At 45.1% G+C, this 13,749-nt stretch overlaps 1 protein-coding gene across 3 annotated transcripts in view; it reads left to right on the top strand.

Annotated features, from left to right (window-relative positions):
- Rnf212 (ring finger protein 212) overlaps nucleotides 1–452 on the top strand; it is a 35,058-nt gene extending 34,606 nt beyond the window's left edge. For all 3 annotated transcript variants that reach the window (XM_028867448.2, XM_037209309.1, XM_037209310.1), the window contains one exon: nucleotides 266–452. In XM_028867448.2, coding sequence (XP_028723281.1) covers nucleotides 266–378 — 113 coding nt within the window. In that variant the 3' untranslated portion in view covers nucleotides 379–452. The remainder of the gene's footprint in view (nucleotides 1–265) is intronic.
- Nucleotides 453–13,749: the final 13,297 nt, after the last annotated feature.

Genomic DNA, 13,749 nt, shown 5'->3' with positions numbered 1-13,749 from the left:
TCCTCAGTTTCTTGGCAGTAGTTCAGAAGCCCATTAGTGCTGGTTCCTGTCTCCATGACAAGTTTTTACATTAGTCATCAGTGCTCTGAGAGAATCTGACATGAAATTTTAAAAACATATATTTAAGCCAGTAAACTCTTCTGGGTTTTTTTTTTTTCAGGTTATTTTTCTTATTTGATGTTTGCATGCACTTTCTTCAGCAGTATAGAATTAAGAAGTCATTTCAAAGCTCACAGCTCCTTACATCTCTTAATGCTTTCTACAGGGTCAGCATCCCCTGGGGGGATGGACAGTGAAAAGATGAGCCCATTCCTGCCCTCCACACCTGCAAATCTACGCTCTGCAGCCAGCCCCTGGCATGTATGTGTTCCTCGGTAAATGTCACTGTACAGTTCATTCTAGAGAGATAGTGTAACTAAATAAAGTAGCTTTCTGGTAAAGTAGCATCTGGATAGCCTTGTGGGATTTTTTGGCAGCTGTATTCTTCCTGACACTGTAGAATTCTCCTAAATTGGCTGTGGACGCAACATGAGCAGCCACCTGGGGCTTACTGTCAGGGATCCCCAGCTGCAGCTCACTGGGATTCAGGTGTGCCAGGCTTGTGCCACAACATAATATATGTGCACAGAACATCCCCATGGGAAGCCAACAATTCAGGGTGATTCCATTTCCTGCATGTGTTGTGGGTTTCCAGTGGCATAGTTCTGTTATGCAGGGCTTGTGCCAGCCAGTGTGTGGTGCTATGTACCATGGACAGATCTCTGCAGAGACCTTGCAGGTAAGGTCTAAGGGCATAGAACCCGTTGCTTTGTGGACAATGGACCCTTCCTGTGGGAGACATTTGGCACTCATAGGTAAGTGTCATGTGCCTCAGCCTTAGTCCCTGTGTCTCTCATAATTCAACACCCTAAGGGCTGGGAAAGGGGCTAATCCTTTATTTTCTATTTGCCTGTAATTTGTCAGAGAACTTGTCTGGTTCTGTAGAAGACATTAACAGCAGAAAGAAGTAAGTACCCACTCTGCAGATGGGCTGAGATGCAGGCAGACTGCACACTAAATTATTCCTCTGTCAATGCTGTTGCCAGTGTTGCACCTCCCCAGCCCTCGGGAAATGATGCTTGGACTGCTGAGCAGAAATAGCCCTCCTCTGCTATACAAGAAGGCTATATGACCCAGGCATGGCTTTCTCCCAGGAGTGTGCTTGATCCTGAAAGTATGTGATGGGTGTTCAGAAATCTTGTAATAATATACCTGTGTTAAGTTGCTTCCATTCCCAGAATTTGTTTGTAAAAATATTTTTATAAATTCTTTGTGAATTTCATGTAATGTGTTAGATCATAATCACCACTTGCTCTTACTCTTTAAAAATATTTACATTATTTTATTTTATGTGTATGTGTCTGAGTGAGTATCTGTACATGTGAGGGAGCAGGGCTCTGCCAAGTCCAGAAGAGGGCATTGGATCCCTTGGAGCTGGAGTTATATACAATAGTGAGCCACCTAACATGGGTACTGGCATCTGAACTCTAGTCCTCAAGATTGAGCAGCAAACATTCTTTTTCTTGTTGTTATTTGGTATAGTTTGGATTGGGGCAGGGTGTTGGTTTTTTTGTTTTGGTTTTGTTTTTTTAAGACAGGGTCTCTCCCATAACCCTGACTGTCCTGGAACTCACTATATAAACCAAGCTGGCCTGGAACTCACAGAGATCTGCCTACCTTTCCCCACCTAGTGCTAGGATTAAAAGCATGCACAACTACACCCAACTAGCAAGCACTCTTAATTCCTGAGCCAGCTCTACACCTCCAATTCCCATAACTTTACAAAATGTTATAAAATCCATATTTATGATAGAAATGTTTTTCTGTCATATAATGAAAACATGATTACTTAATGCTAAGATGTCAGATAAATGTGAAATATAAATGACCTCCTGTGTTTATGATACCTCAAGATGAACCTTGAGCCTAACCCTAACCCATGGGTCAGGTGCAAAGGGGCACAACAGACTGAGCTCCACACTCATGGCTGTAGTGTTGCTCAGGGAAATAATGTTGAAAACAGTGCTGAAGAATCCAGCAGATGCATCTCACCCCACTACATTCTTCCCTCAGGAGAGCTCTAGATCACAGGGTCTGATAATTCAGATATAATCTTAAATTTTTACAATTTCTTCCATTGCTTTATATTACATTCTACACATAAATTTTGATAGCATGATATTTAGCATTGCACACTATTTTTATTAAGTTACAACTGAGCTTTAGGGAGCCATTTAGTTCCAGGGCACATTGGTTGAGTAGAGATGTTTACCCTTGTCGGACCCTTTCATCAGCACTTATCACTAACCCCAGTCCATCTGTTGTTTTTTTCCAATAATCTTCACTTAAGTAAACATGTAGGCAGTTGCCCAAACCCTGCTACTTACACAGGTGGTAGCATTCCAAGGTGGGGCTCTTGGGTGTCACCAATCAATACTGGAAGCCCACATTCACCCCCCAACAGCAGCATAGAAGTGTGAATTATTCAGAGGCAAGGTGTGTGGAAGTCAAGGGCCAGTGGTGGGTGGTATGAGTAGCAGAGAAGTAAGACTGTGGGGGTGGCGAGGAAGCACCCTGTCCCACCTACCCTAACCCTGGAAGAGCAGTACCTTTCCTGCTTGCCACAGTCCCACCTGCAGTTCATCAGCAGCTGAGTTCTGCCTTCGCCTTGACTTGCCATGGTAACTAACAAAATAGCTTTGGCTCAGTGGTATGCTGTGTCAGATGGTCACATGTTGTCCACCAAATGGACTTTTATTTCCTAAAGTCACAATGTAGCAGAGTTCAGAAGTCCCTCTGGCTCCTCCCTAACTACAGATTCATAGACCCCTTTTCCCGATGAGCATCGCTCTCAGCCAACAAGAAAAGCCCTTGTAAGAGACACAGGGAAGCAGAGCTACAAGTGCTTCACAGTCTCAGTGTATGTCACACATGACCAGGAAATGAACACACTTGTCAGTTTTCTTTTGCTAAGTTTCTGAGTTTTAAAGGAGGAGGAAATCTTTACAACTAAAAATAATATAACAGAAAATGTCATTGCCATGTGAAATTCTGAGGGAATACTTTAGAAGGAAGTGACCAAGAGGAATTAAATCTGAAGAGTTTTTTTTATTTTACTCTATTTTAATTTATTTGTGTGTGTGTGTGTGTGTGTGTGTGTGTGTGTGTGTGTGTGTGTGTGTGTGTGCATGCATATAGGTACAAAGAGAGCTTGCAAGAGTTAGTTTTCTCCTACCTTGTGAGTTTTAGGGTTCAAACTCAGTCATCAGGCTTGTCAGCAACCATCTTTACCTGCTGAGCCATTTCACCATTGCCAGATTGTTCACTGGAGCCAGAATGAGTAAGCTAGTGGGATGTTCTTTAGGATAATGACATAATTCTAGTTCAGATTGGACAAGCCATTTCCTTTCAGATGTTTGCTGTTAATAGTGATATTGTATGAAAATGAATGGAAAGACAGTCATTTTAAGTGTGGTGTAAGAAAGTTTGGGTAACTAACTAGTTGACAGGTAAAATAATTACAGGTTAACAGTGTCATCTCAAAGCACAGATCCATTTATGTGGGGCAGTGCCTTCTTGGGGATAACATGGCTCTGCCACAGTACCATGTGGTACACTAGGGGGCGCTGAACCATGCTAGCTGGAGTTGCTCTGAGTCCCTGTAGGATTCATTTCATAGAAAAACAAGCTGTCGATTGATTGTAGCATTGTGAAAAGTTTAGGCAACTGAAGAAACTCACAAAGGGAAAATGGGATGATGAGGTCAGATGCAGAGGTTCCCTGGATCCTTTCTAGTGTGTGTGCCTCACGGTCTAACTAAACCAAGTTTATCAATGACACCAGGGAGACACACTAGGAGCAACCATGTATCCCTAAAAGCTAGGGTATCTTAGGAGTGTTCTATGTACAACAGCAGGACAGTGAGCCCAAAAGTAAAGACTATCACTAAGCATTCAAGAATGGAACAGAGTCCAACAGCCTTAGGTTACTCCACACTAGATTCTTATTTAATAGATAATCAGTCTTATAATGGCATTGTTTCTCATATCTAATCTCCTTAGCCATAGCACACCCAATAGGTACTGAGTAAATATTTTACCTTACCCACTATAACTATCTGCCTTCTATTCTTCATTGTCCTCCTTCTTGAGTGCACACTTGATCACATCACCACCAACCCCAGTTGTTTGTTATTTAAGACAGGATCTTGCTGTGTAGTCCATGCTGTGTGTATCACCACAGCTCCTTATATAACTTTTATTACAAGGTAACATCTTATAGCCCATCTTTTATAACCGCATTGTACATACAAGAGCAAGTGACAAGAGTGCAGGAGGCACAGCTGAACCCCCTCAAGTCACAAGCATAAGTCCTTTTAAGAATCTGCCCAGAGTTTTTGGCCACAGTTAAAAGCACATGCTGCTCTTGCAGAGGACCGAGGTTTGGTTTCCAGCATCAATCACAAGAGTCTGTAACTCCAGTTCCAAGGGATCCAACAACTCCCCTCTTCTGGTTCTGATGGAACTACATGCATGTGCACAGTACACAGATACATGCAGGCAAAACACCCATACATATAAAATAATAATAAGTAATTTTTTTTTTCAAGACAGAGTTTCTCTGTGTAGTTTTGGTGCCTGTCCTGGATCTTGCTCTGTAGACCAGGCTGGCCTTGAACTGACAGAAATCCGCCTGGCTCTGCCTCCCAAGTGCTGGGAAGGATTAAAGGTGTGCTGCACCACCACCACCACCACCACCACCACCACCACCACCACCACCACCACCACCCGGCTGTAAATCTTTTTTTTTTTTTTAATCTGTTCCAATCCAGCTTGGTGGCACATGCCTTAATCCCAGCACTGAGGCATGCGCACACACACACACACACACACACACACACACACACACACACACACACACAGAGGCCCAGAAGATGGGAAGGATTTCATAGGTATATAGGGAACAAGAGGGATCAGGACTCTCACAATGGCCTTCTAACACAGGACAGGATGGGGTGACCCAGCTGAGGGCTCCAGTAGAGATACAGGTCTCTGTCACGTCTCTGTACAGTGGGAACAGAGCTAGTAGTAAGTAGCTAAAGAAGTCCTGAGTATGGAGGAGGGTCAGAGATTCATACAAGTGCTGCTGGCTGAACTGGGAGGCTGTGGTGAATATCCCTAGAAGTGGACAGGAACTCCAAGGGGAGCATAAACAATGTCCCACCCCAATGAGAATGGCTCAGGAAGGCAAGGGTGGCCGCAGAGCTGTGGGCTGAGTGCACTGCTCTAAAGGAGGCTCAGAGGGAAGGTCTTATTGAAAGCTGTGGCCAGGCTTAGTGAAGAAACGCCCTACTACAAAACAGTTCATATCTACATCTAGGACTCAGCTTAGAGTCCAAGCCCAGTGAGCGGGTGACTGGTCACATCTTTGTTCTCTTCCCACACCAGCAGCTTTCTCTAGATACCCTTGTAGGAGACCTTATGTAGATAAACCTCCAGATGAACAAGCAGCAGCACTATGCCTTTTGCTCATTTTAGGGATTGTTTCTCCATCTCAGTGTGCTCACAATTCCATACACATACATGGTTGTGAAGTCAGGTCTACCTCCTAAAAATTTCTAAGACCTCTAACCGCTACTTTGCTCTTCATTGGTCTCTGTCTCTGTCTCTCTCTCTGTCTCTCTCTCACTCACTCACTCACTCACTCACTCACTCACTCACTGTGTGGCTTTTGTAGCCTGTCCTGGAACTCACTCTAGACCAGGCTGGCCTTGAACTCACAGAGATCCACTTGCCTCTGCTTCTCAAGTGCTGGGATTAAGGGCGTGTGCTACCAGTACCCAGCCCCCAAACATATCTCAAAGGCATCCTAACACTGCTTGGAGAAACATTCTTTCCCAACATAAACTTCATGGTTCCCATATCAGAATCCCTGTTTTTCCAATGGTTCCAGCACTGTCCCTTCTCATGTGCCTTTGCTGAGCTGACCAGATCCTAAGTTCAACCTCAACTTCTGCCTTTCTTGACTTTCCATCTCTAAGACTAAAAATTCTCTGACTTCTGGCAGAGATTGCATTTTTGGCTTTAAATTTTTCACGAATAAAGACTGTGAAGTTAGAAATTACCTTACAAACATGCTTTTCAAAAATGAGTGGTACTTCTGAGCACTGTTTCTCAGTGTCAAACAGAATCTACTACTGTAGTGCAAATTCTGATTGGTTTTAATAAAAACCCAGAGTCAGCTATCGGGGTAAATGCTGAAAGATCAGAGAAGTAAAGGAACCAGCCACTAGAGAGACTTCTTACCTTTAGGAGTCCTCAGACTGAAAAGAGCGGAGCTCCTGTCTCCTCCTGTCTCCTCCCGCCTTATATTCCTCTCTCTGCCCAGCCATATCACTTCCTGTCTCCACCTCCCTAATGCTGGGATTAAAGGTGTGAGCTTTTACGCCTGGTTCTGTTTCTCATTTAGACTGGATCAATCTCATGTAGCCCAGGGTGGCCTTGAACTCCTGATCTTCCTGCTTCTTCCTCCCAAATGCTGGGGTTAAAGGTGTATGCCACCACTACCTGGCCTCTATGGTTAACCTAGTGGCTAGCTCTGCACTCTAATCTTCAGGCAAGCTTTATTTGTTAGAACACAAACAAAATATCATCACTACTACCACTACCACTACCACTACCATATAATACTGATGGCATGCTTCTGGAGAGACCAGAGTGCTTAGCCTCAGCTAAACTTGTGCCTTTCCTGACCATAGCATCCAGGCAGTTGTTGATGTAGGCCTATCATTGAGAACCTAGATATTATAAGGTGGGTCTGGGAAGAATAACAGTGTGGGGACCCCTGCATCATCCCATCCAACAGAGCACTTTATTAGAAAGAACAATCCAGAAGCCCCACGACAGACAGGAAGACCTAGGACACAGGCTCAGGAAGTAGACCAACATGCAGGAGATGGGTCTAGCCAAATGGCCCAAAGCCCTCTGCTGACCTGTCACCACAAGACACTCTCCCTTGAGCCTGAGTCACCTTTAGTTGGCCCTCCAAGCAGTAATGTTCCTCCTGGCCAGGCCCAGAGGAACCCTGGGCTCCTAGCCAGCTCCCTGAGACAGCACCATGATACTGACCCAGCCTGAACACCAAATGGAGTGGAGCACAGCTAGACAGCCTGAATCCTGATCCTCATAAACACAAACTCTTAAGAAGCCAGGGCTTCTCTGAACAGAACAAAAATTCAAAACCCAAGCAGTTGTAAATACAAAGGGATGCTTTGAGCAAGTTTTCAGACTAGGAAATTCCTAAAATTCTTATGTGGTAAATTCAAGCCTTCACACCGACTTCATTGGTACTGAGCATTCTGTTGGGTAGAAATGGCACCAGAGGAAGGAGAGCCTGAGAGTAAGTTAGGCCTGCAACCTGTTATCCATAAAGTTCAACCTTGCCCTGACACCCATCTTACCCCTACCAAGCCCCACTCCAGCTCTTCCTGTATCAGTACAAATTGGTCTACAAAGCCCAAAAGATGCCCTACATCCCCAGAGAGGAATGCCCACTGAGGAACTGAGCAGAGAGTATACTGGACACATACACATCGAAAGCCATTCATCACTGCTATCCTGAGTCTCCCTAGGCCATCATGTCACACCTGCACTTGCCCTTTCATCAGAAGTGCCTATGGTTACCTTTCAGTTTGAGATTAATTTCACAGTGGCAGAAAATTTACAATGTAGATGTGGATACAAAAAAAAACCCAGCTTTTGACACCCCACTGAGTATATATTTGTATATGCACACATGATGTTCAATACACATACTCCTGCATATGCTCAAATATGCTTGCTCTTGTCTGCCCACATTTACATGTATACACAATTTTATTGTGAACTATTTGATAGTTGCAGGTTTCATGTACCTTGAGGTCAGCCATAAACTAGTTTCTTCCCAGGACTATGTTCCAGCTTGCCCAGTCTGGTACATCTGGATTAAGTCTAGTCTGGAACTTGTGCTGCATAAAGTGCCTCTTTGGTGAATTTGAATCTGGAACATTTCCACAAATTTGCCTTTGTTTTCTGACATTGACTATTTTAGACAAAGGCCTGATTTTTTTTTTTTTCATGAATGTCTTCCTTTGGTGAACACAGAGATTCAGCCCTTTCTACTGGTGATTTTTTTTTTCTAAGCACAACATTTACAAATACATGAATGAGGGTGTAATCCTAGAGGGACTAGCAGATCTTGATTCTGTTTCTTTAAGCTAGTTTCTGGGCTTCAATTTTAATGTGGTGAATTCTCACAGGTGTTAGCCAGTTAACCTAGAACACTTCTCAGGACTCACAGCAGCCACAGGAAGAATGCCCAAGACTCTGATGTCCATTAGTCTCAAGGCAATAACCACCTGCTAACTCCAGATGAATGTGCACCAGCCTACATTCTGACAAAAGTTTTTGCTTTAGACTGTCACAAAGTAATACCTAGGTAAAATATAGTTGAAAACTTTACTAAACAAACCTTTTAAGATACAAAGTACAGGCCCATTTCTTTCTAGTAACTGCTTATCTCACAGTTTCTTTACTAGATTCAATTAATGTAAAACTGTGGACAGGTTTGAGCTATAGAATGTTCTAAAGTGAATGTCCATGCTGTGCATGTTCCTACCTGCTGTGCAGAGCTGAGCAGCAGCTGGGCTTTGTGCCAAAAGACAGTCTTGAAGAACCCTAGTTTGGCTTCAGAGCCTGATGGAACATGTTCTCCACCCCATGTACTTTGCATCAGTATCTCTACTTATACTCTTCACTGAACCAACTAGGGCTATGAGAAAACCTCCTTGTGGGGGTTGGGCTAAGAATCCGGAGTTAGATCTGTATCCATTGCAGGTTAACTCTGTTGGGCTATATGCTACAGGATAGCCCCTCATCTGAAGCCACCCTGTCCCCACCATACTAGTTGGTGATTCTGGACACACAAGTGTCTTGGGAACACTGGGAACAGAGCTGGAAAGGCAGAAGGTGGCATCTGCACCAAAGACAGCCCAGAGTGTCCACAGACAGGCACACCAGAGACTGGCTTCACATATGCAATGTTATAAATACCCTTGAGTTAGACGTAAATGCACCAACGAGACTAAGCCTCAAAAGTAGTGCTGAGGAGAAAGACAAGTCTGCAGTAGGTATATGAAATCCCATCAGTATATACACCTCTGCCTATCAAGATTTACTCTCATTGTTTGCCTCAGTTGGCAAGCAAGCATTTCCCTATCAATTGGCACTTGCATAATTCCCTTCAGTGAACACATGTGCAGTTTCCTGTCAGTGGACACTTACCTATTTGTCACATATGTAGTCCTTCAGTGGGCACTCATATGGTTCTCCCTCAGGTACACAAATGGTTTCCATCACTAGACACATATACAGCTCCCCATCAGTGTATACACAATATGGTTTCCCATCAGTGGACACATACACATGAGTCACCTGGGAAAACTTTGTTGCACCCAGAACTCTTACTTCTTCAAGAAAAAATGCCAACTCTGATAATAGGTAGGCCCAGAAAAACCAAGATACACAGAGCTTTGGTTTGGCTGGCCTACCTGTCACCCAGCTACAAGGCCAAAGAAGGGACAGATGGTACCACAATTATGGTACAGGTAGAGTGCAGCTGTGGATAGCTGTGGTCTTGTGGGCTTCTGGGAGTGCTGTTCAGCCTACACAAGAGACAGTGAAATACATATTTTCGAGCCTCTCAGGAGTGTGGTATGTTTCAACCTAAGGCATTCATGCCAGGACCCATGATCTTAACCTTTACTATACACCGTCACTAATAGAGATGTGTCCTTATGCAGTCACTTATGGGAAACACAGGGTAAACTTTGGTGTGTTGGGGACACTGCTTCTGCTGCCTGCTTTAATGCATTTTCCCATTATTCCTGTTTCCCTTTTCAAAAATTAAACTATTGGGGAGAGCTGGGGAGGTGGTTCAATGGGTAAAGTGCCTGCCACACAAGCATGAGGATCTGAGTTCAGATCCCACCACCCATGTAAGACAGGAATGGTGGTGCATATCTGTAACTCTGGCTCTAAAGGGGTGGGTTAACTGAAGCTCATTGGCTAGCCAGCATAGCTGAATCAACGAACTTCAGGTTCAGTGAAAAACTCTTTTTTGTTGGTGGTGGTTTTCAAAACAGGGTTTCTCTGTTAGCCCTGGCTATCCTAGAACTCACTCTGTAGACCAGGCTGGCCTCAAACTTAGAAATCTGCCTGCCTCAGCCTCCCGAGTGCTGGAATTAAAGTTGTGTGCCACCACTTCCCAGCCTGAAAAGCAGTATCTTAAAAAATAAAGGTGAGAGAGTGGTAGTTTTAAGATACCTAATATTGGCCTCTGACCTCCATATGCAATGTGTTCACATCCATGTGCACTCATGTGCACATGTGCACATACACAAGTACATGCATCATATACAAAACTAATTGTTGGAGTTGGGGTATAGCTATAGCTCAGTGATAAAGCATGTGCAAAAACTTGGGCCCATTGCTCAGCACCACATTCAATTTTCTTTTTAATTTTGTATTACATATTTTTTTATTCACTATATGGGTTTGTGAGTGCATGTGCCACACACAGTGTGTGTTATAGAGATCAGGACAGCTTGCAGAAGTGAGTTCTTTCCTTCTGTGATGTGAGTCTCAGGGGTCAAATTCAGGTCATGAGGTTTGGCAGCAAATGCTGGCCCTCAAATTTTTTAAATCTAAAAAAAATTAAAATATTATACTAGGCATAGCAATGAGCAACTTAGGCCAGTGCTACAAGGCCCTTAGTCATAAGATCTGCTCTGTTCCTGGCCTGTCTATGGGCATGTCAGCTTCTATTGCTACTGTCAGGACAGGACTATTACTGCCACAGATATGAGCATCTACCAGTTCTCACCTGTTCTTCTCACCCAGGGTCAACTGGGCCCTGCCATGCAATTCAACCTCAGGGAAATTTGAAAGACTGGCAAAGAGCTTTAAGAGCAGATAGGAGTTTACCTGCACCAGGCCAGATACCAGAGGTTTCTGAGAGTCTGAAGTTTCCCACAGTCAGAGTGTAAGGACTGATTAGACCAACAGAAATGGGGTACAACTTAGAGGGGAAGCAGAGGCCACCTTGGTCTGTGCAGGCTCTTGGGAGTTGCCTGACTCAGTGAGCTTCAGCCCCAGATCAACACTATGTGAGGAGCATGAGGCTTTGGGTGACTGTTCACATACCTTCTACCATGGACAGTAGCTGCAGGTTCAGCATGATCAGGATGGGCATGAATTGGTGAACATCCATGAATAGGACTAGGTAAGTCCAAAGATTTCCTGAAAAACTGCTGACAAAATGGCTGGTTTGTGGGATAATGTCACCTCATTTTCTGAAGGCAATAGGTCATTTGTTGTTACATTTATTCAGAAAGCTTCCTTCAGAAGAGCTCCTCTGACCACACAGCATAGAACACAGTGTAACAGGATTCTCCTTCAAAGGGTGCCATCTGAACAGAGCATACCAGTCAAAGTGTCATGTCAGCCTACAGAGCACACTAGGGCCTCAGAGCCTTGTGTCCAGCCAGGAACCCAAACTTTCCTCCCCAAGGGACCTTCGGAATACCTGGAAGAGACTCTAGCTGCCTAGGGGTATGGGCAGGAGACCCACGGCCCCAATGCTTCCCCTGTAGCCGCTGCCTGAGGTGTATTCTCTATGATATAGGGCACTGTGTACCTCTCAGAGGAGGAGGAGGAGGAGGAGGAAGGAATTTGGTAATTGGAGTTAGGGCCCTTTAGAAACCTCAGGAATCTGTTTTCAGGAAGTATCTTTTCTCCCACCATAGAAACACTGAGAAATATGACCTTGAACTCCTGTGAGCCTTCCATAACTCTTCCTGAGCTGAGTATAGGAAAGGCCTAGACTTCAGGGCCCTATTGAGGTGAGGTATTAGGGGGAATGTCCAGGGTGTGACTGTAATAGAAGGATGCCCAAGGGGATTGCCAGACACCAGGAAGGGAAGGTCTAGGTTTGACCAAGCCTGACAGCCACTGGGGAGGACAGCAGAGGAGGTGACTTAGGGTGAGGGCTGGGAAGAACCAAAAGGTGTAGGGACAAGACTCGGGTACCCAGGTAGACTATCTTCTCACCATCTCTACCTCTGCCCTCCTGTATCCCCTCCCCATGGCCTCTGCTGTTTTGCCTAACTATAGCTCAGGCTCTGGGGCCAAGGGCTGGATGGGGTGGAGTGAGACAGTACACTGATTACACAGGTTTGCATCATTCCATAACCCTCACTCCTTTGTGAGGGGCTAGGATGGACAGAAGCCAGCCCACCCCCAAGCTGATAGGGGGACAAGTAAAAGGCATGAGTCGTCCTTAAGAACCCAAATCCATATCTGAAGGTGTCAGAGTTGGTGACCCAAAGGCACAAATATGTCTGGGTTTGGTCTCCAAAGTTAGGGAAATTAAAACTTTACCTTCTGTACAGCCTATACCCCATGGCCTGTCTCTCCCAAGGGTCCATTTGGCTTCCTTTGCTGCTCATGTGCTGACCCCACAGAACGTGGCCTGGAATCTTCTTACACCACACACTTACACTGGGACCTGAGGCCCTGTAGGGGCAGCCTGCACACTGACTTTGTCCTGGCATCTAGTGTCCAGTGGTGTGCAAAGAGAGATGGACTCTGTTTGGGGATCACTCTCAAACCCACTCTCAAAACAAGGAGGATGTGAAAAATGCAACTGGCCCCACACCAAGAGGCCATGGTTTTTGCTGCTTGGCTCTTTCTGGCCCTGGGAAATTTGGTCCTTACACCAGGTCCCAGGCTACAGGAAGGGAAGACACTGCATTTCCCCTAGGGACTGGCTAAATGCTTCCAGTGAGGTGCATGTAGGAAGGCTGCTGCTGGCCTGGCCACAGACATGTCTCAGACCCACTTCCTGCTGAGACGACCCTCCCATCCTGCTTAGTTTTAATGCTTCTGGTTTCTCTGTTTTTACATCTCAGACTGACACTTGGCAGAAAACTGATTCGCCACAGGAGTTTTCTGAGCCAAGACCTCTATGAGGACAGACTGGCTAATGATTTGAGTACACGGCCCTAGAGCACTAGAGAAGGCCCTTCTGTTAAAGTTTGTTTTCTCTGCAAAGTTGAGCTGTAGAATCCACCCAGGCTCTACTTGTTGTCTGTGACTGGGGCAGCAGGAGCAGAGGTAGCCCTGGTGTGCATTTGCACACATTCACTGCAGGAAACATGAGAAGAGGCATCAAGTTCTCCTGTTGTGAAGAAGCACAAAAGCTTTGCCCACAGGAGGCCCTGTTCACACGACCCCTGGGGCTGATGATCCAAGAGGCCCTTTACTCTCTTCCCCCTGCCCACTCTGGTAGAGCAGAATCCCATACTCTGAGAATAGGGCAGGATACACTGTGACTTCTAGAATTCTCTGCATCACCACCTTTACCCATCTCAATCTCCTGCCTCCTGGACTGGTTTTCCCTGAGTTGCCAGACATGAACTGAAGGGCCTGCTGGCCATCTGTCTGACCACAGGGTAGTAGGCAGGCACCTCTATGCTTGGTTCTGAGCTACTCAAAAAGTCTTATTTGTGTGTATGTGTATGTGTACGTGCATGCATGTGTGTTTCTACACGCTCATTCATATGCAAGTACATATGTATGTGTGTGGGTACACATATATGGATGTGCATGTGCA

This window comes from Peromyscus leucopus, chromosome 10 (assembly GCF_004664715.2).
Source record: "Peromyscus leucopus breed LL Stock chromosome 10, UCI_PerLeu_2.1, whole genome shotgun sequence".
Taxonomy (NCBI): Eukaryota; Metazoa; Chordata; class Mammalia; order Rodentia; family Cricetidae; genus Peromyscus; species Peromyscus leucopus.
The sequence above is the reverse complement of the archived record's forward strand: the minus strand, read 5'-3'. Positions and strand labels throughout refer to the sequence as shown.